Source organism: Neltuma alba, unplaced genomic scaffold, assembly GCF_004799145.2.
Source record: "Neltuma alba isolate B1F8T4 unplaced genomic scaffold, ASM479914v2 tig00011289_pilon, whole genome shotgun sequence".
NCBI lineage: Eukaryota > Viridiplantae > Streptophyta > Magnoliopsida > Fabales > Fabaceae > Neltuma > Neltuma alba.
In genome coordinates, this window is record NW_021635998.1 from 879,463 (window position 1) to 903,513 (window position 24,051).

Consider the following 24,051-nt stretch of genomic DNA (forward strand, 5'->3'; position numbering starts at 1 on the left):
ATTTATTACAAATAACTAACTTAATAAATCTTCTTAATCTACTTAAACTAGTCAACTAGTTTTTATATTAAGAACAAGATGAAATATAAACAATTAATTAATGTTTGATGGCTTCCGAAGCCAAAAGATGAGTATTGAAATTGGCAAACACTGTTGATGCATGAAGAGAAACAGTGGGTGTTAGGTTCAGCAACATCAATAGGGTATCAGGGTCCATATGACTGTGACACACACAAACACACACAACTATTTTATATACACACACTACCTCTTCTGGTCTTATTTATAAGATTTTATTTGCAGTTTACAAATAAGTTTTTAAAATTAGGACCGGAAGTAGTATATATATATAATATATATAGCACTTGTTAACTCACCGTCGTAATTGGTTTAATTTGGGATTAGTCAAAATTCTTTCATGTAATGAGGACTGGCTAGCTGTGAATATATGCCTTACGAATGTATGGTCCTAATTAATTACGAGATGTGAAATCACAAGTGAAGGGAATACGCTGTGAAATCAAAAGATTATCCACAATAATGATCGAGGGCCTTTCATCCTCTTCTCACGAGGTGGCTAACCATATATAGAACCATTTGTTCAGTCAAAAGATTATTATTATTATTACTGAAATTAAAGCACCGTCATCGTATCATTTTGATTTTCAATTCACATCATATTTTGAAGAGATGTCGATATTGCAGAATTTGGAGTAATGATTTTGAAAAGGAAAGGTGTGTATGTTAACATGCAAGCACGCATGTTAATAATTAATGATTTTTGTTTAATGCTAAATATAAGATTTTAATTCACTTTGTGTTATAAATTTATAAATTCTTTTCCTAGACGCGTCCTATTGATTGTGTATATATATTAAGAAAGTTTGCACTTTTCATTAAGGAAGTGACATTTATCGCAAACTATTAAAAACTAATTAGTCTTCTAACTCTTATATTTAGAATCAGTGGGAGTAATATATGTAGGTAGATGATGTGATTTCAAGGGGCAAAATGGTTCAAGATTGACGGCAACAAAATTCTCAGTTTCCATGGATCAAGACAGAATCAACGGCTTTTTAATTTGTCAAAGGTGCTTACTTGGGATCACTGTTTTCTCACGTTCTCTTGGTTGGCCACAACGTTGTACATTCAATTCGTTGGCCAGCTGGGACTATCGGCACAATTAGAGGTGGGAACAAGTCAGGCCAGGCCAGGCCAGGCTTTCCTTTTAATAGGCTAGGCCTGTCTTGTAACAAACCAGCTTGAGCCTGGCCTGTGGCCTGTTAAAGGCTTTTTTTTCAGTTTAAGCTTGACCTGTATAAAGACCTGGCCTGGCCTGAAGCCTGTTAAAAAGCTTTTTTTTTTTTCAAAAACTATTAACAAGCTAAAAATAGGCCATATACACATAAATAAATTCAAAATTATCTAAAATACAACACAAAATCTAATATAATCTAATTAATCAACAATATAATACCAAATGAAACAAGGGACCAAGGTTCATCACAATTACAATAATCTTGACCAAATAAAAGTATAGCCGTCCGTCCAGTTTCTTCTTGTTTTTTTTCCCCTGACCAGCGTAGTTGCTTCTTGTTTGAACACCTTGAAAAGAAGAAATGAAATGTATAATATATTGACAATGAATCATAAACTAGCAATGAATCATAAAGCACATATTAGCAATTTAGCATATATCAGTTGAATGACTAAAAACATGCTTCCACCCTCTAGGAAAATGAGTAAGAAACCTGATAAATCAAAAGTTAACAAAATACCAACAACACTAAAATTCCTAATTTTCTGTAGAAAAATTCTGATAAAATCTTGATCCAGTGGCACAATACAAGCTACTGTAGAATCTATAAACAAGGCACGCCTAAAAAAACAAGAAGAAGAACAATGAAAAATTATAAAACATAAGCACAGCACTGTATGATTAAAATTTTGATAAAATCTGTTACTCTCCATATATATTATACATATATTCATGGCGGTGACTTCAGATTTCTCCCACGACTATATATATATATATGTGGGGGAATATACACATGGGACCTTGTGTGTGTGTTCATGGCGGTGACTTCTAATTTCAACGATTTCTTCCATGAATATATATAATCACATTCAGATTTCAAATTTCTGCCATGAATAATGAAATCATGTCACCAGTCGATCGCTTTTATTTATTGGAATACGATGGACGAGAGAAAGTAGTGTTCTAGTTATCAAAGTTTAGTTTGTAACAAAAAGCTTACCCATTGACGACGTACGAGCTAAATGAGGAGTGAAGAGGAGGAGAGATTAGGTCTAGAAATTGGGATAGTGTGCGAATGGCCGACCGCGGGAGCTCGGAGCTGGAGAGTGAACGACGGCAATGCTGTGGCTTGTGAGGTCTGACCGTGTGAGTTGGAACTGGAGATTGTGAACGACACTGGTGAGACTTGGAGAATGGAGAGCTCGACTGCTCGAGTGGCGGCTAGAATGAGCTAAGGAGTTAAAAGATAGATAAGGAAAACCTAACGGACTAGGGCAAAGTAAATGTATTGAGTTTTTTACTTTTTTTTTTGGCGAACTTTGGGTTTAAAATAGTAAATCTTGCACGACACTTCACAAAAACACGCGGCGAGGCAGCGGCAAGGTGATCACCATCTCACCTCCAGGTCACGGGTTCAAGGCGTCTTTTTGACAAACCTGAACATAAATACAAAATATTACAAAGGCATAACAAACCTGAACATAAATACAAAATATTACAAAGGCATAACAGGCTCAGGTCGCCTGACAGGCTTTATAGCCTTTTTATAAGGCCTGAGCCTGGCCTATTAAGTGAAATAGGCTATGAAAGAGGCCTAAGCCTGTGTCTATATATTAACAGGCCTAGCCTGATTAGGCCCAAAACAGGTCAGGTCAGAGGCCTCTGACAGGTCACCTGGCCTATTTCCACCTCTAGGCACAATAACGAAGACAAGCTCGAAGGCTGTATATGGATGAAAAATCTAACTTGGATCGTTCCAAACAGAAAAGAAAAACAATTGGGTCTTTAATTCAAGGCCCACATGCTCAAAGCCCAAAATGCATCATATTATCATCATCGTTGTCCAAGTCGGCTAGACCGCATTTTTTGCGTGCGAGGCAATTGGATAGCTTGCGACTTCTGGTAAGTTTCATATTATGTATAGAATATTGATATAATCATAGTTATATCTTGTCTTATTTTGATTTTTTTTGCCCTAGTCTTATCAATTAGATTTTTTTCCCAAAAAAAAACTCCAAATTAAGATTTCAAAATTGTAAATTGTAGTATCAATATACTACCTTTGGTACTTAATATAAGAGCTAGTTGACTAACTTAAATAAATTGAGAAAATCAGTTATGTTAGTTATTTGTAATCAATAGATATTTTTTTTAAAAATATCTTTACTAATCAAGTGTATTAGTTAGAACTATTACTATTACAAAAATTATCTTGAAAAAATGAATAAATATGAGAAATAAAGCAGATTAGGATTTTGTATTCATGACCAAAATCAAAGTTAAAGAATTCTTATATCACTTTGTATTTTTGCCTTCCAAATTAATTATCACGAACTTCATTAGTAACATCCTTTCTTATTTTATTTTTTTAAGATACTAATACTTGTTTATTGCTACACCCACACCCTATCTCTTTGGTGCCCGATTGTGGTGGCCTTTCTTGAAACAAAAATGCTGTAGGCTCTATTGGCTTTCCTTGACACAGATTTTTAATTCCCAAAACTCAAAGTTTAGATCTTGTTCAATAATCTGATCAAAAAAAAGATCTTGTTCAATAATATTTTTGCTAAAAAAAAAAAGATCTTGTTCAATAATAATAATAACAATAACAAAAAATTTTTTAAAAAAAAAATCTTGTGTACGTGACGAAGCCATTGATAGGAGATAAGAGTGATGACTGATTGACAGACAAGCAGTCGTGATTCTTGTTCTCGGCCTGGCCCCACATCCATTGTTTTCAGGGAGAATTACAATGAGTTCTGGACAAACAAAGAAAATAATTAAAAAATAAGTACTAAAAGTGGTTATTTTTATAATAAAATTTGTCATTATAAACTGTTAAAATTATTATTAAAATTTTTTAATAATTATTTTTTTGTGAGATTTGATTGTAATTCTCTCTTATTTTTATAACTGCTAGGATCCGGTACATTCGCGAACCAAGCGTGTTATTAAACCACTGCCAATATAATATTATAGGCTCTTTCTTTTTAATGAAAAATGTTTGAATCAGCATAAATAGATATTACTATATCTGATTTCTAATATAAGAACTCATTTAATTTTTATTTTAATCTTAAATAGAAAATCCCAATTTACTTTTTTTTGGTTAAAGTATATGTATCTTCTTATTGGAGGCAATCCTATTCGAGGTACTATCAGGTACTAAATATGAGTACCTCTCCCTGCAGGGATTCAAACTTTAGTTCATTATGTTGTAAGGGACTAGTCCTTTATGTTAGACCTGACCCCCTTAGTAAATCCTAATTTACTTTATCTCTCATCTTTATTTATTTTTTCTGAACATAGTCTTTATAGTAATAGTAGTTCTAATTAATATACTTGATTAGTGAAAGTATTTTAGAAAAGACAACACCTATTTATTATAATTAACTAATTTAATTATTTTTTAATATACTTAAATTAATTAATTAGTTCCGGATTGAAGGTAGTATCAATTACGTGAGGTTGTTGGCCAGGAAAAAAAAAAAAAACCTTGCGTGAGAACGCGAAACAAGCATGCACAGTAGCGTGGTCTAAATGGCTTCATCGTTTTGCATGCCATTTGCGTTTCCCCAATTTAACACCTGTCTCACGTGTTGTCTCATTTTATCGGTACCCCTTTCACCAAACACAAACAAATTAATGCGATGGGTTTTGTTAAAATATTTCATCTAACTAATATTATTATCTACAATATAAAATTAATAAACACCAAAGCTATTGATAAATCTTGAATTATATTGGTTTGGTTCTATTTATAAGTCACTTTTAGTATGTTTTATACAAATAAACAAAAAGTAAATTTTATTAACTCTCATTTAAACTTCAACAATTTATTAACTTTATCTCTATTTAATATACATTATATCTTATATAAACAAAATCAACACACTAATAAATGAGAAGTAAAATTATATATCCATATAAAAAATTTCTCTTAATATCGTATAAATAGAACAAAAAATGTCTTTTTTTTTTGTCTTATCAATAGGATTAGAGGAGTATATGCGACTAACCACACTACCGAGAGAATAAAAAAAATTGAATAATAAACGAAATTTAAATTCTCACTCTGTGCAAAATATAGCTCATATATTTTATTTTTTTAAAAAACGCTTATGGCTGGACTAAAATAATAACCTAAGATGGTTGGCCAAAAAAAAAAAAAGAATAATAACAAAAGATGAATTTCTATCCTTAACTAAGATAAAGTAAACTTTTATTTTATTCATGAAAAATTAATTTTGATGTTTGGAAAACAGAATTAAAACAATAAAAAAGGAAAATATTTCAAATTAAAATAAAAAGAAAAGAAAAGACTAATTTAAAGATTATTTTGAAACACAAAAAGTTAATTTTAAAGATCCCACTACAAGGTAACTCGATGAAATGGTTGTTGGTTTGGTCCAGACTTTAGAGTAGAGCCTTGTGTCTGGTCAAAAAAGATAGATTAGAGCCTCGCGGGGTACACGGAATTTGCCATTTTGATGATTTTTTTTTGCCATTGGCGATATATTGTTGAGAAAACATTTTTTTAACATCTCTCTCTGATCTGAAACTTTAGACGTCGAGCATTTGGATTTCTCTAGCGAAGTGACCATATGATCCTTCATCCTAGTTTGGATTAGTATCTATCCACGGGTGTGTTGCTTGTTTAGTTCATACTCTCTTGCTAAAATCGATCATCTAGTTATTGCTTCAATTTGCAACAGTTCCTCGGTCCTCTTCCACCAATAATTTCCATTCTACGCATTACAGATAATCAAGAACGAACGAAATTCTTACCTTTGATTAGATTTCCTCTTCATTGATCCGCAAGACACCACCGTACGTATTGCCGGAGAAGGATGCTGGGCAGCCGGATATGGCAGAGGACGGTTTGGGGCTTCCGCCGGCGATGCTTCTGTCCTTACATCTCCCTTAGCTCATCTCCGCCGAAGCAAAACACTCCGTTTCGGAAGCTCTTCTCTGGGTCTTCTTTTGGCTCCGCTCCAGCGTCATTTACGCGGCCCAGAGCTCTAGATAACATAAATGTGAGTTCTTGATATTGATGTGCTTGTTTCTTCAACTAGATTCCTCGCCCTTGATATACGGCGTCGTTTAAATGCTCACTGTTATCCCCATACTTTCCCAATTTCCACTAAAAAGCTGTTGGAAATCTTACAAGAATCAAAATACTATCTTTTTAGCTTTCTGATTTTCATAAAGTATCACTGCATGAATATTTCCGATGTATCTAATCCATTGGTATCCTTCTCATGTCATACTATTTAAAATCTCGATGTCAGGGTATTCTGTGCTTTGTGAGTTGCTTAAAGTTTCTTTTGACCTGAGTTAAAACTGATGTGTGGTAAAGTTGAACCTTTCTTTTTCTTGGCCGATAAAGTTGATGTGATTAATTACTCGTTAGTTTTGTCAATTACCACCCGACCAACGTTCGGACTAATTTCACTATTCGATTGGTGTTATGCTGTCCTTGTTGAAATTGCTTGTGTTCATTTAATCATGTCACTAAATTCCAACTTTTATTGGCTGCAACTAATGTTTGACTGCATCACTGTTTGTCAAATCTCCACTCTGCAGTTCAATGTTTTGTATATGAAGACATGCTACTTTTCCACTGAAGCCGTGGCAGTTCTTCCTGCGGGTGAGATGGTTGACGTTCCCCTGGCACAAACAGGTGAAGGTATTGCAGAATGTGAGCTTCTCAAGTGGTTTGTTCAAGAGGTGAGTAACCGGTTGGTTCCTTATATCCTCGCTGCTTTGTACAAATGAGCATATTCTCTCATGACTTCTGTCCTCGATTCTATGCTTTTTCAAAAAAAAAAAAAGAACTCCTTTCCGTTTTCCAATACGCACAACGTATTTTGTAGGTGGAAGGTAACCTTCAATAAGTTGAAATTTGCGAGCTCCAGTTTCAATTTGGACTTTTAAACTTCCTCTTCCCATGTGTGGGTGGGGAGTGGGGAGGAAGAGTTGGGGGTGAATGCCAACAACAGAGACTTGCTTCATGTCACCATTCGAGGTTGCCACTTTTTTAAACAAGTTATCTCAAGATTTATTTTTTTCATTTTGGCAGGGGGATCATGTTGAAGAATTTCAACCACTTTGTGAAGTTCAAAGCGATAAAGCAACCATAGAAATTACAAGTCGTTACAAGGGGAAAGTTGCTCATCTTCTCTTTGTTCCTGGTAATATTGTCAAGGTGGGACTTCAGACCTTAAAAGCAGATGATATGATTCGCTAAAATGATGCTTCTAAACGTAGACATTGATTCATGTTAACATTATAACAACCACCAGTTTGAGAATATTACCCTCAGAAGATTGCTTGAAACTATAGGCCTTGTTATGCAATCTCCTTGTCATTTCTCTTTTATGCTTGCTCTTTCCGTTGGGCAGGATCAACCAAGAGCCCTAAGAGGGGTACTTGTATTTGTGTACCGCTTTTAGTGGCTAATTTACTGTTTTTCCTCGACATTATAACACAAGGATATGACGTATGAGAATAATGTACAAGTCATATCGACTTTTGCAATTATCTATGAGGCCTATGAAGCGTTGCATTTCCTTTGGGTGAAGATTGCAGGGGCAGCAATGTTTAGAAGATATAACTTCATTTAATTTTAACCAAAAAAAAATAATTTTTAATTCTGAACAAAAAATTTATCATTTTATATTATGATTGGAGAATGATATTATTAAAGAGTAGGCTGTTTATAAAGCTCAATGGTCATATGATCCATGTAGCCAACTTTCAATTGGTTGTATAAAGCTTCTTGTTGTTGTTGTTGTTGGTGTATTGTGTTTGGAGACTTCAGATGTAATTAAGCTTTTGTTACGCAAAATTGCAGGTTGGGGAAACTCTTGTAAAGTTAATAGTTAATGAGGCTCCACCATCAGGAATCATTTCTAGAAATTCAGAGAATCTAAAGTCACCTAACTCTGATGATGAGAAAGGTAATGAAGGTGGAGTTCTATCAATACCTGACAATGAAAAAGGTAAACGAGGTGGAGTTCTATCAACACCAGCTGTACGGTGCCTAGCAAAAGAACATGGTATAGACATAAATGATGTTTGTGGAACCGGAAAAGATGGTAGGGTTTTAAAAGAGGATGTTCTTAAGTATGCTGTCATGAAAGGAATCATAAAAGATCAATCTGCTTCCTTGAATGCTGATTATGGAAATCAGTCTCAGCCTGTGGCACGAAAGAACTCTGATGCAACAGCTAAATTTGAATGGACTTTTGAAGACAGGATTGTTCCCCTTAGGTAAAATTTTCATGATTTTCAATCATTTTTCTTTTGATCACATGTATCAAATATATTAAACCAGCTAATTCTTACCACCACCATTTATGTTACGTCGAAGAAAAATGTGGTAAACTTAGATGAATTCCAAAGAACTTGCTTAAAAGCTTACTGTTGACTTTGTTTGTTGTCCTCTTTTGCAGGGGATTCCAACGGGCAATGGTGAAAACAATGACTATGGCTTCCAAAGTCCCACATTTCTATTATGTAGATGAGATAACCTGTGATGCCCTAGTGGAGCTTAAAACATCTTTTCAGAATAACAATACTTCTCCTGATGTCAAGCACACTTTCCTTCCCTTATTAATTAAATCTCTCTCAATGGCCATGATAAAATATCCCTTGATGAATAGTTGCTTTAATGAAGAGTCAGTGGAGGTCATACTCAAAGGTTTGTATCATAGACGCTAGTGTGTAAATTATTACTATATTTTTTCTGCTTTTCCTTGAACTTGGAGCTTGATTTTGTTTAGGTTCATATGAGACAAATGTAATGCATTGTTGTTAGGTGGAAGGTATGCATTCAAGGAAATCTATCTGAAGCATTAACTTTTAAATTTAATTAAGATTTATATATAGCAGTGGGTTAGTCTGAGTTTTATCTTGTGCCTTTCTTCTTTGTAAATGAGAATTGTTAAGAGTTTAATTACCAAAATTAAACGAAGAAAAATTGGAGTTATTAAATTTTTATTAACACTTGATCTTTTGCTTGAATATACTTTACAACTTAACCTATTCTCCTCTGATGTTTTGTTAGATATTGTTAAATTTAGGTTAATTCATGAACCTTGCTTGTTTGTCTTCCAGCAACTGATAAGTTCATAATTTAATTTGAGGCAGCGGCATCCCAAAGTTGACACAATGACTTGTTTGCTATAGGTTCGCACAACATTGGAGTTGCCATGGCTACTCCAAATGGTTTAGTTGTACCAAACATAAAAAATGTTCAGTCTCTTTCCATCTTGGAGGTTAGTTTACACTCTTATGGTTGTTTATGTACGTTAGCAACTCTAAAAGTGGTTTGCACTTGAATTCATATCATGATTGAAGTGAAAGTCTGATGCCTCTTTTCTTTCTTTTTTTCTTGTTAATTCATGACTGAAGTACTTGAACAGAGCACTTCTCAACAACATTTGCGGTATTTCTGTCTTTAATGTTAATTTTTGTTTTGCTAAAGGCGGTTCACATTGGAGGAGGGAAATGTGCTTTTTTGTTAGACTCTGTAATTGAAAATGGAAAAAACATATTTCAAAGGCGGCCAACACTATGTCTTTTGGCTGGCTTCTGTTGCTGTTCTATAGTAGCATTACTTGTGCTTTGCAATACTTGATTTTGTTGAAGTGTATATTTTTTACTTCATTTCTTAGTATAAAAACTGCTAATTACACCGAGAGCAATTGGTGCCCATGGCTTCATTAGGTTTACCATTTACCTCTTTACTGTTGAAAAATCAGCGTTTCAAATTTCAATTGTGTGCAGTTGTAGCTGCAGTCATGAGTGTTCCATTAGTAAAAGAGTCCCTGTGTGCTTGCAGCATGTCGAAGTAATGATGATCTTTGCATTCCAATAAATCCCATTGTTCTGCCTCTTTTGTTTATTTTATTAAATTTGTGTATTTAGATAACCAAAGAACTGTCAAGACTGCAACAATTGGCGTTGGATAACAAGCTTAATCCTGAGGATATATGTGGGGGGACAATTACTTTAAGCAACATTGGAGCAATTGGTGGGAAGTTTGGTTCCCCACTTCTCAATCTGCCTGAAGTATCCATTATTGCAATTGGTCGCATTCAGAAAGTTCCGCAATTGGCAGATGACGGGAGTGTGTATCCTTCATCACTCATGACTGTAAGTCCTCCTCTGATTTCCTCAAACATATGCATTTGAAATCTGACTATACAAACTGAGATATTGCTGTGGTTTCAGGTTAATATTGGTGCGGATCATAGAGTGCTGGATGGAGCAACCGTTGCCAGATTTTGCAATGAATGGAAAAACTTAATTGAAAATCCAGAGCTTCTCTTGTTGCACTTAAGATGATACATTATTGAATATTTTTCTCTGCCGTTTGTCTTAAGATCAAGAGTAAGATGATGTTGTTGACATAAAGGAGCGCCGACACTTTCCAGTTACGCAGTTCTGATTAGTTTATAAATATTATGGCCTCTTCTCTCTTTCTCTTTCGCCTTTTCCCCCTCTTAGTAAAAGGGCAGTTCAGTTCTATTTGTCACTCGAGTGGTGGCTCAGAGAATTGCTCGCTGAACAGATCTGTGAGATTCCTAGTCCATTGAAGAGAATAAATTTAATCATTCCGTTTGTAAATGTGGCTAAAAACCGTTGGTATGTTAGGCATATAAAATAGGGAGAATCACAGTTCTAAGAAAAGAAAATAATTACTAAAAAGTGTTAATAACAATCTAAGTAACTTGTAATAATACGTTTTATAATAGCAAATGACAACTTCTTAAACTTGTTTGTAATTATTATTTTTTTCTTAAGATTTAATTGTAATCATATCAAACAAACTCATGATGATTAACATAACTTTCACTTTTTTGTGGCTAATCTTTGTGCTTAAAAGAATTAAAAGAAAGAATATTGAATTCCAAAAATGAATTGCATTGCTCATAAGTTATAATATAAAATAATAAAGTTTGTTACAAATTTTATATTTTACATTTACCTTGAAAAGAAAAGGAACAATGGCAAATAAAGACACCCTAATATGTGAAATTATGATTTGGGATTCTCAATTTGGAAAATGGCAGATAAAAACCCGGTTCCTTATTGCAAATATGAAATCTTAGTAAAATGTCTGAAATGCTCTTTAGCCAAGTTGTGATTTGGTTTACTGAAATTGTCATTCGCTAAAGTGAACTTGTCATTTGGCATACCTTTAATTAAATTATGATTTGGTCTATTGAAGTTATCATTAAGTGAATTTGTCATTTCTTATAATTCACTTGTCATTTGGCCGAGGGACATTTTAGACATTTCATCAAGATTTTATATTTGTAATATGGGACTGAGTCTTTATTTACTATTTTCCAAATTGAGAGTCTCAAATTGCAATTTTACATATTAGGGGTCTTTATTTGCTATTTTTCCAAAAGAAAATATACAAATGATTTTTATCAAGCGTTTCTTAAAACAGTGAAACAAAAAAAAAAGGAGTAAAAACTTTATATATTTTCCTTTTTTCCCCTTGAATTTCGAAGATATTTTACATGTCTTGATATTGATAAATTCAATTTTTATATATATAATACTACTTCCGGTCCTAATTATAAGATCTAGTTGACTAATTTGAAGAGATTAAGAAAAGAAGTTAAGTTAGTTATTTGTAATCAATAGATTTTTTTTCTTTTAAAATATCCTTGCTAATCAAATATATTAGTCAGAACTATTATTGTTAGAAGAACTATATTAGGAAAAAAATACATAAATATGAGAGAAAAAGTTGATTGGAGCTTTATATTTAAGATCAAAATAAAAATTAAACAAGGTCTTATATTAACGACCGGAGGTAGTACAACATATTATATCGAATGGAATGTCTAGTTTAATACATATGGTTGACAGGCGGGTTAAGTTTGTTGATGCGTGCATGACAATAACCGCTTCCCGAGGTAACCGTTAAAACAGCCATCAACCGCCACAATTCAAAACTTTCGCGAACTGCAACTTCCATAGGGCATAACTCAACACCAGCCTCTGGAAGCCTCACAAAAATGGCAGTCCTAACGCTCAGCCACATTGCTCTTTCACTCTCTGCTTTCTCTCTAATCGCAATATGTCGTTCTGAATCTCCATCTTCAGGTTAGCAAAAACCCCGCATTCTTTCATCTGTTCGAACAAAAATTAAGCACACTTTTTGGGCTTTTCTTTTCTATTACCAGTTTGTTGTTCTCATTCGTGACAGATGGAGCCCCTTTGCCTAAATTTGCTTTCAGTTGGTGGGATGATAAGGACACATTTCGGGCCGGTGATACTGCAGCGATCAAGGTCATAGTACTTGAAAATGCTGACAAGATGACAGAATTGCTTTTAAGCCCAGGCTCACTGTGAACGGAAAGTCAGGGAATAGCTCCTACGTATCTACGGTGTTGACAACATTTCGAAGGGACCCAAATAATTGGAGATTATGTTTACTCCTATCAGGATTGGAGTATTTAATGTGCTCATCGACGAGGGCAATTATCAAGTTTATGATTCATCCTGCATTTCCGGGTTGATCCAGGTATTGATGAAACTCTCTTCCCCTAAGTGAGTGGAGATGTAATAGCATAAGTGAGAGTGTTACTAGATTAAGAAACACACAATCATTTTGAAGCAACCATGAGATTGTTATCTGAAACTGAATGATTTATGCATTCTCCATTCTATATTGATCTTATAATTAGTATAAAACCGGATTTGGTCTTCCCAAGATAACTCTTGCATGAATTGGTTCCCTCAGATTATTTTGGCATGACTTTAGTTCAACTGCATAGCACATTGTTCCTCAGTAATATTTATGGAAGGATAAAATAGGCACAAAAATCAAACTTTCAACTTTGAAGTGGACCAATATGGATTTTACTCTTTCATGTGTCTAACACTAGATGCTATTATATTATTGAAGGGAACATGTATCCATCAGTATGTGCTGCTTCATGGAAGGGCCTGAAAAATGAGTTTGAACGGTGTTGACAAATTTCGAAGGTGACCCAAATAATGGAGCATTATGTTTACTCCTATCAGGATTGGAGTATTTAATGTGCTCATCGACGAGGGCCATTATCAAGTTTATGATTCATCCTTGCATTTCCGGGTTGATCCAGGTATTGATGAAACTCTCTTCCATTAAGTGAGTTGATTAATGCATAAGTGATGAGTGTTACTAGATTAAGAACCACAATCATTTTGAAGCAACCATGAGATTGTTATCTGAAACTGAATGATTTTATGCATTCTCCATTCTATATTGATCTTATAATTAGTAAAACCGGATTTTGGTCTTCCCAAGATAACTCTTGCATGAATTGGTTCCCTCAGATTATTTTGGCATGACTTTAGTTCAACTGCATAGCACATTGTTCCTCAGTAATATTTTGGAAGGATAAAATAGGCACAAAAATCAAACTTTCAACTTTGAAGTGGACCAATATGGATTTTACTCTTTCATGTGTCTAACACTAGATGCTATTATATTATTGAAGGGAACATGTATCCATCAGTATGTGCTGCTTCATGGAAGGGCCTGAAAAATGAGTTTGAAGCTGGTGCAAAAGCTACTATTATGATACTCCTCAAAGATGCATTTGGGAACAATATCTCTCGGTCAACAGAAGTTTCCTATTTACCAGACTTTAATTTGTCTGTGCTTTATGAAAATGGTTCCTTTGCTAGCGCACTAAACATCAGCAATATGGGCTGGAACGAGTTTGACTATATGATTTTTGAGTTTATTGTGACAAAAGCTGGTAACTTTTCATTGCTTGTAGAAGGAGGAAATCAAACATTGAACGGTTCTCCATTACCATTGAAGGTGAATCCAGGTTGTGCTCCTTTTGTGCCAATTGTTAGTTTGTGTCATGCATTTGGTAAACCAAACTGTATCAACATGGGATCTTTGTTGCACAAGAGAACATAGTAGTGTTAGAATCTTTGTTACATGTTTGATGCTAAAATAGCTCCTGATAGTTGGCATCTTTTGGATACTAATCCTGTATATAGCTGTAGAGTAATAGTTTATGATGTCCTCATTTTTATTGTCTGTTCTTCAATTATCATTATTCTTTCCCTCTCTACAATACCAGGACCTATAGATGTCTCCAACTGCATGGCCAGATGGAACTTTAAACCAAAAGCATGGCAACTGGCTTCCAAGATGGAAATTCTTATACATCAGCAAGATCAGTATGGCAATCTGGTTCCAGGACTGTACGCATTTGATGCACAAGTTGTTGAAAGGGAGACAAATCTATCAATACCTGTATCAGATCTTCTGTTTGAAGAAGCTGATGCTGGGATTCAATTGTTTTCTTTCAGCAATTCGGAACCGGGGAATTTCTTTCTAACAATATATGATAGCAAGCATAACAAAAGCATTTTTGATATGCCATATGCTTACACCGTTTATGTTGGTAAAATCTACGTGCCAAGTCTCTTTATATAAGTTTTATTTGTTCCACCATCATTTTAGTCCTCTGTCTCTTACTTCTGTTTCTTTAGCTTATCACAGTATGTTTCTCCATACTGTTCAGGTTCTAGTAGAATTTTTCTATCCAGCTTCCCCTCTCTTTTATGAAAACAAAACACGAAGAGGATCTGTCTTCTACTTCTTACATAAATTAAACTCTGAGATTGTTTCTGAATGCAAGTTTCTCTTCATGTTCCTTTCCGAATAGGTTACTGTGATGGGGTGAAGAGTGTTGTCAACGGATCTGGTTTAAATGACTCAGTGGCAGGAGCATTGACAGAATTTTCTGTGTATTTAAATGACATATATCAATATCCTTCCCCTGTTGAAGCAGAATTATTTCAAGTTCTGATTTCAAGAGTAAACGACTCATACAGTATTTCACCAACTATATATCCCGTGCTAAACACCTCTGGTATGTGCCATTATAAACCATCCAATATGTTACTCTATATGTAAATATTTATAATGATGTATTGATGTGTGCATTTTTGTGGTAGGAAGCAGTGCAACTACAAGAGTGAAATATGATAGTGTTAGTCACATTGAAATTGCTCCATCACCGTCAACAGAGCTGAGTAACAATGTAAGAAATACAAATTAAAATTCTCGGTAAAGAGTTAATTGAAACTCTAATGATATTGTGTCTTGGTTTCAGTCTAATCAGGGTGAGACCTCTGTCGTCGCCAGTGCTTTTCGAGTGGACTGTACACCCACAAAAAGTGGCACTTACGAGATTTGTATATATTGCGGAAATATTTTATTAAATGGAGGTCATTCGATCAGAAAAGAAGTCCGAGCAGGTATTCCCGAACTGCATAATATCAAGTTATTTTTGTGTTTTAGCTCTATAAAACCCTAATAGAAGAATAAAATTGGAAAGGAGTTTCCATTAGAGTAAAGAATAAAAAGATGATAACTTGTAGGATTTTAGTACTTACTCCCAATCTCCCATGCTAAACCTCCTTAATTTTTCATCAACCAGGAAAAGTAAAGAGAGATATAGCCTCTCCAGGATGCAAGAAATTATGTAGAAGATGGATATGTATTAGTGCTTAGATTAAATGCATAATATCTAGGTTGGTTATGTTGCAATTGTATTGGCAAAGTATATCCTTTTTTATACCATCAATCATTTGAAGCTATACGTGTTCTTTGTCTGCTGCAGGTGAAGTAAATATGTTATTTTCAGGTGTTGTGATGTTTCCTCAAAAGGTACCAAAACTGTCTAAAAATGAAATAGTAGTAAAGCTTGTGGATTCATTTTCAAACCCAGTCCTGTCACAACAATCAAGGTTGAAACTGGAGATTAATTCAATTAATAGTTCTGGATTTTCAACTTGGGACGTTGTGGATTATGAGGATGGTTCATACGGCTGCTATTATATGGCTCAAGATGTTGGCACTTACGAGATCTGTGTTTCCTATGATGACAAGCGTTTCCCTCAATGCCCTTTCAATGTCAATGTTTACAGTAGTAAGTATAAATAGCATGCTTTGGCTTTTGCTTATAGTTTGAAAGCGCACATGCGCCCATGATAAGATTAGTGTTGGATCTTTTAATGCGGACGGGATTTTTGGTTCCTCTATCATGTCAAGTTCTCTCTGTTTCTTTCCTTGTCCTTATAATATTGAAACTTGAACTTCTCGTTGGTTCTTGCCACATTGTTCTGAACTGGAGGAATAGTTACATTTTCTAGTAGATACTACTTTTAGTCCTAAATATAAGATCTCATTTGGTATTTCTGGTTATTTAACTCATTTTGAGATGTTTGGTAACAAATTATGTGTTTTAAACTTGATCATTTGTATATTCAAACAATGAACTTCAAATTTTTAATTTCACTGTGCTATTAAGATTAATAAATTCTGAAGATACTCTTCTGAATTAATTTCAGGTGAATATTTTCCCAAAGCCAACAATGATACAGCATCTCTTGCAATTTGGGCAACCAATGTGGAGAGAACTTACCATTAATACAGGAAACGAAACAGCCAACAATTTAGTGTTGGAAGGTTCTGTGGAATAATCAACTTAGCTCTCCAGTCAATCCAGTATCTGGGGTATATCCTTTTAGTTGTTTGTCTAAAGTTAATTTTGTTTGCCATTTTCTTTTTCATTTTCCCATGGCACCCATGATATCTTTAATGTACAGGCCATATGTTAAAATGAAGAAAAACTGCATTCAGTTTCGGATATTCTTTGAATTTTATATTTTATCTGCTTCTGATTTTTGAAACTTTTGTTCACAAAGGCGACTTCTGCGTTTAATGTCATTCCTAAGGTTACCTGTTTGTTGAACGGAGTAACTTCCAGTTTTTATATATGTAGATGATTTCTAGGAATTTATATGCCATAGATTGGTTAGATCATGCCTTTTGGTGTTTGGTTTCACAAAGATATTTAATTCTTGGTTTTTCTAATATTTACCTTCAGAAATGAGAATTTTTGTGGCAAGGATGCCATTCGAGTGTCTACCAAGAACAAGTATGGAATGAATGCCTTGGACGTTCCAATTTTTGTGGATCCTATCAATGACCCACCATTTATTAGAGTCCCTTACTTTATCATATTGAAGGGTGACAAAGACGAGTCCCTCATCTTTGACAGAGACTCAGACAACTTTGACTTTTTCATTGGAGATCCTGATCTTCTTACCTTCCCTGGTAGGAAGATATGTGTCTTGGATTGATATTTTGCAGCTTCTTCACGAGCTAAGATTGCACAGAACAGATTTAGTTATATGAAACAGATGAATAATCCATTTATGGACAAGCGAAATAGAAGTCAATCAGTACAAAATATAACATGATTAGATAATAACTTTGTTCTTGGGAGTTGACAGTGCTTGCACAGTGAATTTGGAGGCTTGCGTTCTGCTGATGATGGGTGATATTTCAGGGGAAAAGGCTCAATTTCTGGTGACTTTCTCTATGGAAGTAAACGATGGAATATTAATAACAACTCTTCCTTCTTATTTGGTCAACACAACTGAACTGAAGACGGGAGATAGTAACCAATGGCAGCCTCTTCTTACATATGTCACTATCTCAAAGCATTTCATGGTCAGAGCCAATGGAATCAGATTTCAGGGAACAGTCAACGACTGCAACACAGTTATGCAGCAACTTTTCTATCATGTATGCAATCTTCCTATCCTTGAAGCTATTTCGCTTTAATTATGAACATGGGACTATCTTTGAAATATTAGTCCTATAGCCTACACATATAATGTTTGGAACTCGGAAGCATGCGATCAAGTTCTATTCTTCACATTTTAGAAGCATCATTGCTTTATCATCTCTTCCCTCTACGAATACTGGAATGAATACCAAACAAAACGCCACAGTAAACCTTTTTTTGTTTATATCTGCACAGGGAGGAGAGCATGGAGCTGCTTTAACATTGAAATTAAATGATATGGGAAATTATGGATGTTATCCTGATTGTTCTGAAGGGATGTCATTGCCCTTATATGCTGAGGCTATGGTCAACTTGATGAGAGGACGACCCATGACTCCATTCCTTGCTCACAGTAAGTAACGTTTTTTCTTATTTTTATTTCACCTTTTTTGCCCTTGTTTTTAAACATTGGGTAATAACAAGCAACGCATTTTATATGTTGAGTTAGGTGGGATCATCCAACTTCATAGAAGTTGAGCAAAGCGCTGTCGTTTTACCATTGTTAGCTTTCTGTGCTATAATGGCATGCCATTTTATTAGCTTTGCTGTCCAAACTTGATTTTGAGCTTTGAACTAGTTATTACAGTCTCAACTGGAAACATGGCTATTTCTCATGCATGTTTTGCAGGTTTAGTTAGTTTTCAATTCATGGATCTCACTTGATTAGAATATTTTGTTTTCTCAAGCATTAGAGCAACCACAATTTATGAATAAGAATGAGAAAACTTACTGATATATTGTAAATGTGGTTACAGTCTTGGGATCAGCCATCGTCATGGAGTTTGTTATAATCTTTTCTCTTGGGGTGTCGCTTCTATACTTCACTTGCAAATGTGCAGTTCTTCTGGTAAATGAAAGAAGAAACAGAGGAGAAAGACCTCCTGAGGTATCTGCTGTGCAAGGATCGCAGAAGCAAACAGTAAGTATGCATGCTGCAAAACAGTTATAACACCATTATCTATTGCTCAAGAAAACATTGGATGTTCTTAAATGGCTCAAACATATCCTCCTCCTACATACAATGGCATTACTTCATGTTCATGACTCATTCATTTTCGTTTTTGTTTTCTTGGAAATGAAATGCAGTCAAGCGCTGAAATTTCTGAGAATGTTACTCACTTCACTGGTTGCTGTTCAAGTCCTTCGCTGCTTGGTTTTGGCAGGCGATCCTCCAGTGTTCGCCAACGGTCAGTAGTTTGATTGAGAAAATGTTTGGTTTCACAGATTCAGCAATAAGTGACAGGTTAAAGTTGCAGGTCGCGTCGTGCATCTGAAATTGGAGAGTCAAGTATGGCAGCGAATCGGCCATCTCCTTCAACAAGCCAACCCCAACAGAATGCCCTTGTGCCTAGTTTTACTCCGCTCGCCATTGACAAAGATCAGACCTCAGTTGTCTGAACTCTGAACTGGACTGCAAACCATTTGTTTCGTTCCTATGAGGGAGGGACTAGGATCATACAAAATCCTTTCTTGCTTTTTCTAGTTTTTGCATTTTTGGTCAAGGATGAAAGCATAGAGACACGCAAGTTATTGAAACTCCCTGAATATGTAAAATTTGTTACTTTGGATCCGGGCGCCATCTCTTTCAACATACTGGATATAATGGGTATTAGTACTTTGAACCTGGGTTTTGTCGCTTAATTATGCAATGTTTTTTTAGTGATATAATTTTTTTCCCCCTTTTCAAAAGCATTTCATGACAAAAACATGATTTTGTAACTATATCAGGTAGCCAGACGAGCAATAAAAAATTCTTTTGTATATACGTACATTCATGCACATTTCTGTGCATACAGACGTATGAAGAATTATATTGTTTTATGATTTTTGAATAATATAAATTATTGCATAAAATAAATATTGACATGATTATGATATTTTATTGAAAGCAAACCAGAAGTAAATAAATATACTATCGCTGGAAAAAAAAATCACCATAGTATTAATTAATCTATTTTGTGAAGGAACTCAAAACGACATGTCGCTTGTAATGATACATAACGGCGGCCCCGTCCCCGTGCCCGTCCCCGTCCCCGTCGTCTCCTACAGGATACGATCAGCGCAGCCAAAACTGAAATTCCTGAAGGCAAAAGCTTCAGAACAGCAGGTCCAGTTCAGAGCGATGGCAACGACAGCTTACCAGAAGCTGCTGCAAGTTGGCACTAAGATCGTCGCTGTTGGTAGAAACTACGCTGCTCACGCTAAGGAACTCGGCAACGCCGTTCCCAAGGTATCTCGCCCTCCGTTTTCCGTTTGGTTCCTCGGTAAATTCCTGGAACTGGACGCAGTCCCTCCAACTTTTGACCTTCGATCTTCATGTTTTAGACTGTTAATTTCTCTCGATATTCAATCATTCGGTTGTGACTCTTCGCATTTAGAGCTAAATGGCTGGGGCTACTCTGTCAGAAATCTAAGTCCTAATGTTTTTTCAGGAGCCCGTCTTGTTTCTGAAACCAACGTCGTCCTACTTGGAAAATGGAGGAACAATCGAAGTCCCACACAACGTGGATTCTCTGCATCATGAGGTCGAGTTGGCGGTGGTGATCGGGAAGAAGGCTCGTGATGTACCCGAGTCTTCTGCTATGGATTATGTCGGAGGTAATGCTCTTTGGCCCGTGAAATGCCACTTACATTCTTATAACCTTCGGTGTTGGTGTTTTAGAGAGAATTCTGAGGTCATCACTTGTGATCGGGTTCTTTGTCATCAAAGACATCCCTGATGAAAAGGGGAATGGGATTGTTAGTGTTATTCTACACGGCCATGTATGCTTGTTCTTTATCTGTTTGCTATTATATAACAAATCAAATTACATTTTGGTGTATCAGGTTATGCCCTCGCACTAGATATGACAGCGAGGGACCTCCAAGATGTAGCAAAGGTGAGTTTTTTCTTTCTTTCTTTCTTGTTGGGTTTAAATAAAAGTTGTAGATAATGAACTGAGTGGATACCAATTACTTTTTCCAATGTATGAGCATGAGAGAGAGAGAGAGAGAGAGAGATTGGTTATAAGCCCATCTCATTGAAGCTTGAAGTGAATATCAATATGAAAGAATGTTGATTAAGACATCTTGTGGAATTTATCACGCAATAAATTGTTCGTTTGAGTTCTGCAACTTTACAAATCAGTCTTAACATTGATGAATTTTACCCTATTATTTATCAACGAACAAATATAGTTTTCTAGTCTATGATTTTGCGTGACTTTCTTTCTAATTGGTGACATGGTGAGGTTGATGGAGGAAATCATTGTACCAAGCTTGTATTTAAGCCAAGAAGATTGCATTGGACAATGGGAAATTTTTCTATCCATCTTATCCTCTTTTCCCTTTTGCACCCCAAATGTATACATATTCACTTGGCTAGATGCAAAATCTGTTGTTATCTTTATCACCATATAAGATTTACTGAAATATGAAAGTTTGTTGTTCTTTTTATTTAATTATTTATGTGGTTTCTTTTTCTTTTGGCAATTTGTTAGTCTGCAGGTCTTCCATGGGGTTTGGCTAAAGGGCAGGATACTTTCACACCAATTAGTTCTGTTGTAAGAAATAGTATCCTTTTAATGCTTCTTTTATGCCAAAAAGCAGGCAAATAGCAAAAGTTAGTTCGCTTTAGAAGTTTGAGAGTAGGCAGCTTCAAATCTGACAATACGAGATTCAGCCATAAATGGCCTTTATAGTTTAATATACACCTGCACGTGACTTGAGAGTAGCAGATCACTTGTAATGGAGGCTTCCGTGAAAGAAGTAGAATAACTTGCATGCAAGTATTCCATTTAGTTATACACAGCCAATTTCTAGGGGAATCAAAGTAAACTAAAATGCTTCTAATACCCATAGACCTTTTATCTTATCTCATCTACTTGTATATTTAAGCCATATTCTTAAAGCATATCACTGCCCCTCTGATTTGACATATGTTGTATGCAGTTGCCCAAGACTGCAGTGCCAGACCCCCATGATATAGAATTATGGTTAAAGGTTTGAGCTATTTATAATTTATCCGCTCATATTGCTGAATTCTGATCCTTTTACTGTGCAATGGTTACATGACGCATTGGCAACTTCGAAGTGACTGCAGAAAAATGGTTGCTGCAGGTAGATGATGAAATACGGCAGAAAGGCTCAACCAAGGACATGATTTTTAAGATACCATTTCTAATTAGCCACATAAGCTCCATCTTTACCCTCTTTGAAGGAGATGTGATACTTACGGGTACTTCATCTGCCATAGTAATTTTGTGCGATGCATTAGATTATGAAACAGAACAGTGTCTTGAATAGTTTTATAACCCTTGAGGCCATCGGTCGCTTTGTTATGGCCTTGTGGGCGCACCATTGGCCAAATCTTTGAAACCTTAGCTTCGTTAACATAGTTTTGGTCATTTTGCAGGCACTCCCCCCGGTGTTGGTCCTGTGAAGCCAGGTCAGAAGATCACTGCAGGCATTACAGGCCTTTTGGACACAAACTTCAATGTTGAGAAAAGAAAAGGGCCTGGTAATCCTTGATCTGGGGTCATCATTATTCATTAACCCCTTGTGGTTTTGTAGGCCTAGCGCAGCAGGAGTTCTGGTGCTTAGAATAAGAAAAAGAATAGAAAAGCAACCTACAAACTCTTGCATTATTAGGAATTTGTAAGGCAATAAGCCACTTGTCAGTTTGTGTTCTGTTTGGGGATATTGAATCAGTGCAATCAATCGAAGTGGCACTGTTGTTTCCAGTCCAACTTATTTGCATATCTTTCTCTACAAACCGTCTACAGATTAAATTGATGAAAAACTTCTTTTTAGATTTAAATGTAAAATTAAAATATCATTCTCTGTGTTATTTACACAAAAGAAGGATAAATACACACTCAGATTGTCAGGTATTTGTGAGTGTTTGGATTAGCGTTTTTTACGGTGTTTGAGGTAAATATATAAGAAGAGCTTTGTTTCAATTTGTGGAAAAATATATTTTTTTTAATTGTTTCTGGTGTTTTGCCAACGCCCTCTATTTGTCATAAAGCACTTCGTATGATAATGGCAATGACAACTCCTTGAACAGGGAATCCAAGTTGGCCCTCGATACAGGTGTTTCACGAATGATACTCAAGAAGTATTTTTCAAAATCACTTTTCCACCACAACAACAACAAGCCTTATCTAACTAAGTGGGGTCAGCTACATAAATCATATGACGTTACCGTGTTCTGTCAACAATCCAGTCCTTAGATATGTCGTTGACTAGGAGGTCTCGTTAAAATCATTTTTACAAAATGAGACAAATTTCTCTATATATTTATTTCGTATATCGTAAAAACACTTTTAAAACTATAGTTTAGTTTCTATCTAAATACCATCTACTATGATAGCAAATCATGCTTTATAATGTACCAGCGTCAATATTGGTTTAGGCCTTCAGGTTAAGGAATTTACTGAATCAAGAAGTACTAGTATGATTTAGTGGGTATTGGTCAAATAAAAAGAACACTATTATTAAAGTTCCTTCGAACTAGCTGGGAATATACGATATCCGTGGAAGAAAAATGTGTTCACACTCCAACCCACTTCGACGCTGATATATAATCCCTGCTTCTACACGGTGTTGGCTCCATGAAGGCTTCGTACTGTCGATTTGAACTGGTCAAAACACGTTGCAATTCTATAACATCCCCCCCCCCCCCCAAAAAAAAAAAAAAGAGATCATCCCCCCGGGGGCCTACTCCTATGGGGACTTGTTAGTTTTTCCAGATATAATCTTATAATTGGTAGGACTTGAGGCTGGCAAACTTTTTTATTTATTTAAAATAAGAATCATATTTGACAATAAACAAATAATATTAATCATAAGAAAGATATATTTAAAAAAAAGGACGCAATGATGAGACGAGAGGAAGAAAAAGAGAAGTATGAGAAGACTAGACTCACAAAAGAAACGACATCCCCGTGAATACTTCCCTTGTTTGACGCAATGAAGTATTTGTTAGATCAAAGTCATCCTGCCGTGACGCTGACGCACACAGCAAAATCCTACCAAGCCACTGCATAAACAATTTTTTCTTTTCTTTTTTGTAAATAGATTTAGCATTTAAGATGTCATTAATATTGAAGAGAATCACACGAGTTTTAA

At 35.3% G+C, this 24,051-nt stretch overlaps 2 protein-coding genes, 1 long non-coding RNA gene and 1 pseudogene across 5 annotated transcripts; 3 read left to right on the top strand and 1 right to left on the bottom strand.

The window, feature by feature from the left end:
• Positions 1-1,428: 1,428 nt before the first annotated feature.
• On the bottom strand, positions 1,429-2,437 carry LOC114711299 (uncharacterized). Its single transcript, XR_003737135.1, has 2 exons — positions 2,259-2,437; positions 1,429-1,605 (listed from the first exon to the last, which is right to left on the bottom strand). It is a non-coding gene; the product is annotated as an uncharacterized LOC114711299 (long non-coding RNA).
• Positions 2,438-5,823: 3,386 nt separating this feature from the next.
• LOC114711451 (lipoamide acyltransferase component of branched-chain alpha-keto acid dehydrogenase complex, mitochondrial-like) lies at positions 5,824-10,748 on the top strand. Of its 3 annotated transcripts, none has more exons than XM_028895858.1 (8): positions 5,824-6,294; positions 6,845-6,988; positions 7,341-7,466; positions 8,115-8,533; positions 8,716-8,963; positions 9,452-9,540; positions 10,193-10,420; positions 10,499-10,748. In XM_028895858.1, the coding sequence occupies exons 1-8, from the start codon at positions 6,109-6,111 to the stop codon at positions 10,610-10,612; spliced, it is 1,554 nt and encodes a 517-aa protein (XP_028751691.1). In that variant the 5' UTR covers positions 5,824-6,108; the 3' UTR covers positions 10,613-10,748. The 3 variants fall into 3 exon arrangements, with proteins under 3 accessions (XP_028751691.1, XP_028751692.1, XP_028751693.1); XM_028895859.1 differs by lacking the exon at positions 5,824-6,294 and adding an exon at positions 6,441-6,493; XM_028895860.1 differs by lacking the exon at positions 5,824-6,294 and adding an exon at positions 6,520-6,611.
• A 1,555-nt stretch (positions 10,749-12,303) lies between these two features.
• Positions 12,304-19,338, top strand: LOC114711373 (protein GAMETE EXPRESSED 2-like; annotated as a pseudogene).
• A 611-nt stretch (positions 19,339-19,949) lies between these two features.
• LOC114711428 (probable acylpyruvase FAHD1, mitochondrial) lies at positions 19,950-22,483 on the top strand. Its single transcript, XM_028895828.1, has 7 exons — positions 19,950-20,170; positions 20,373-20,538; positions 20,767-20,819; positions 21,420-21,482; positions 21,871-21,921; positions 22,039-22,156; positions 22,334-22,483. Exons 1-7 carry the CDS (start codon positions 20,063-20,065, stop codon positions 22,447-22,449), a joined length of 675 nt encoding a protein of 224 aa, XP_028751661.1. The 5' UTR covers positions 19,950-20,062; the 3' UTR covers positions 22,450-22,483.
• Positions 22,484-24,051: the final 1,568 nt, after the last annotated feature.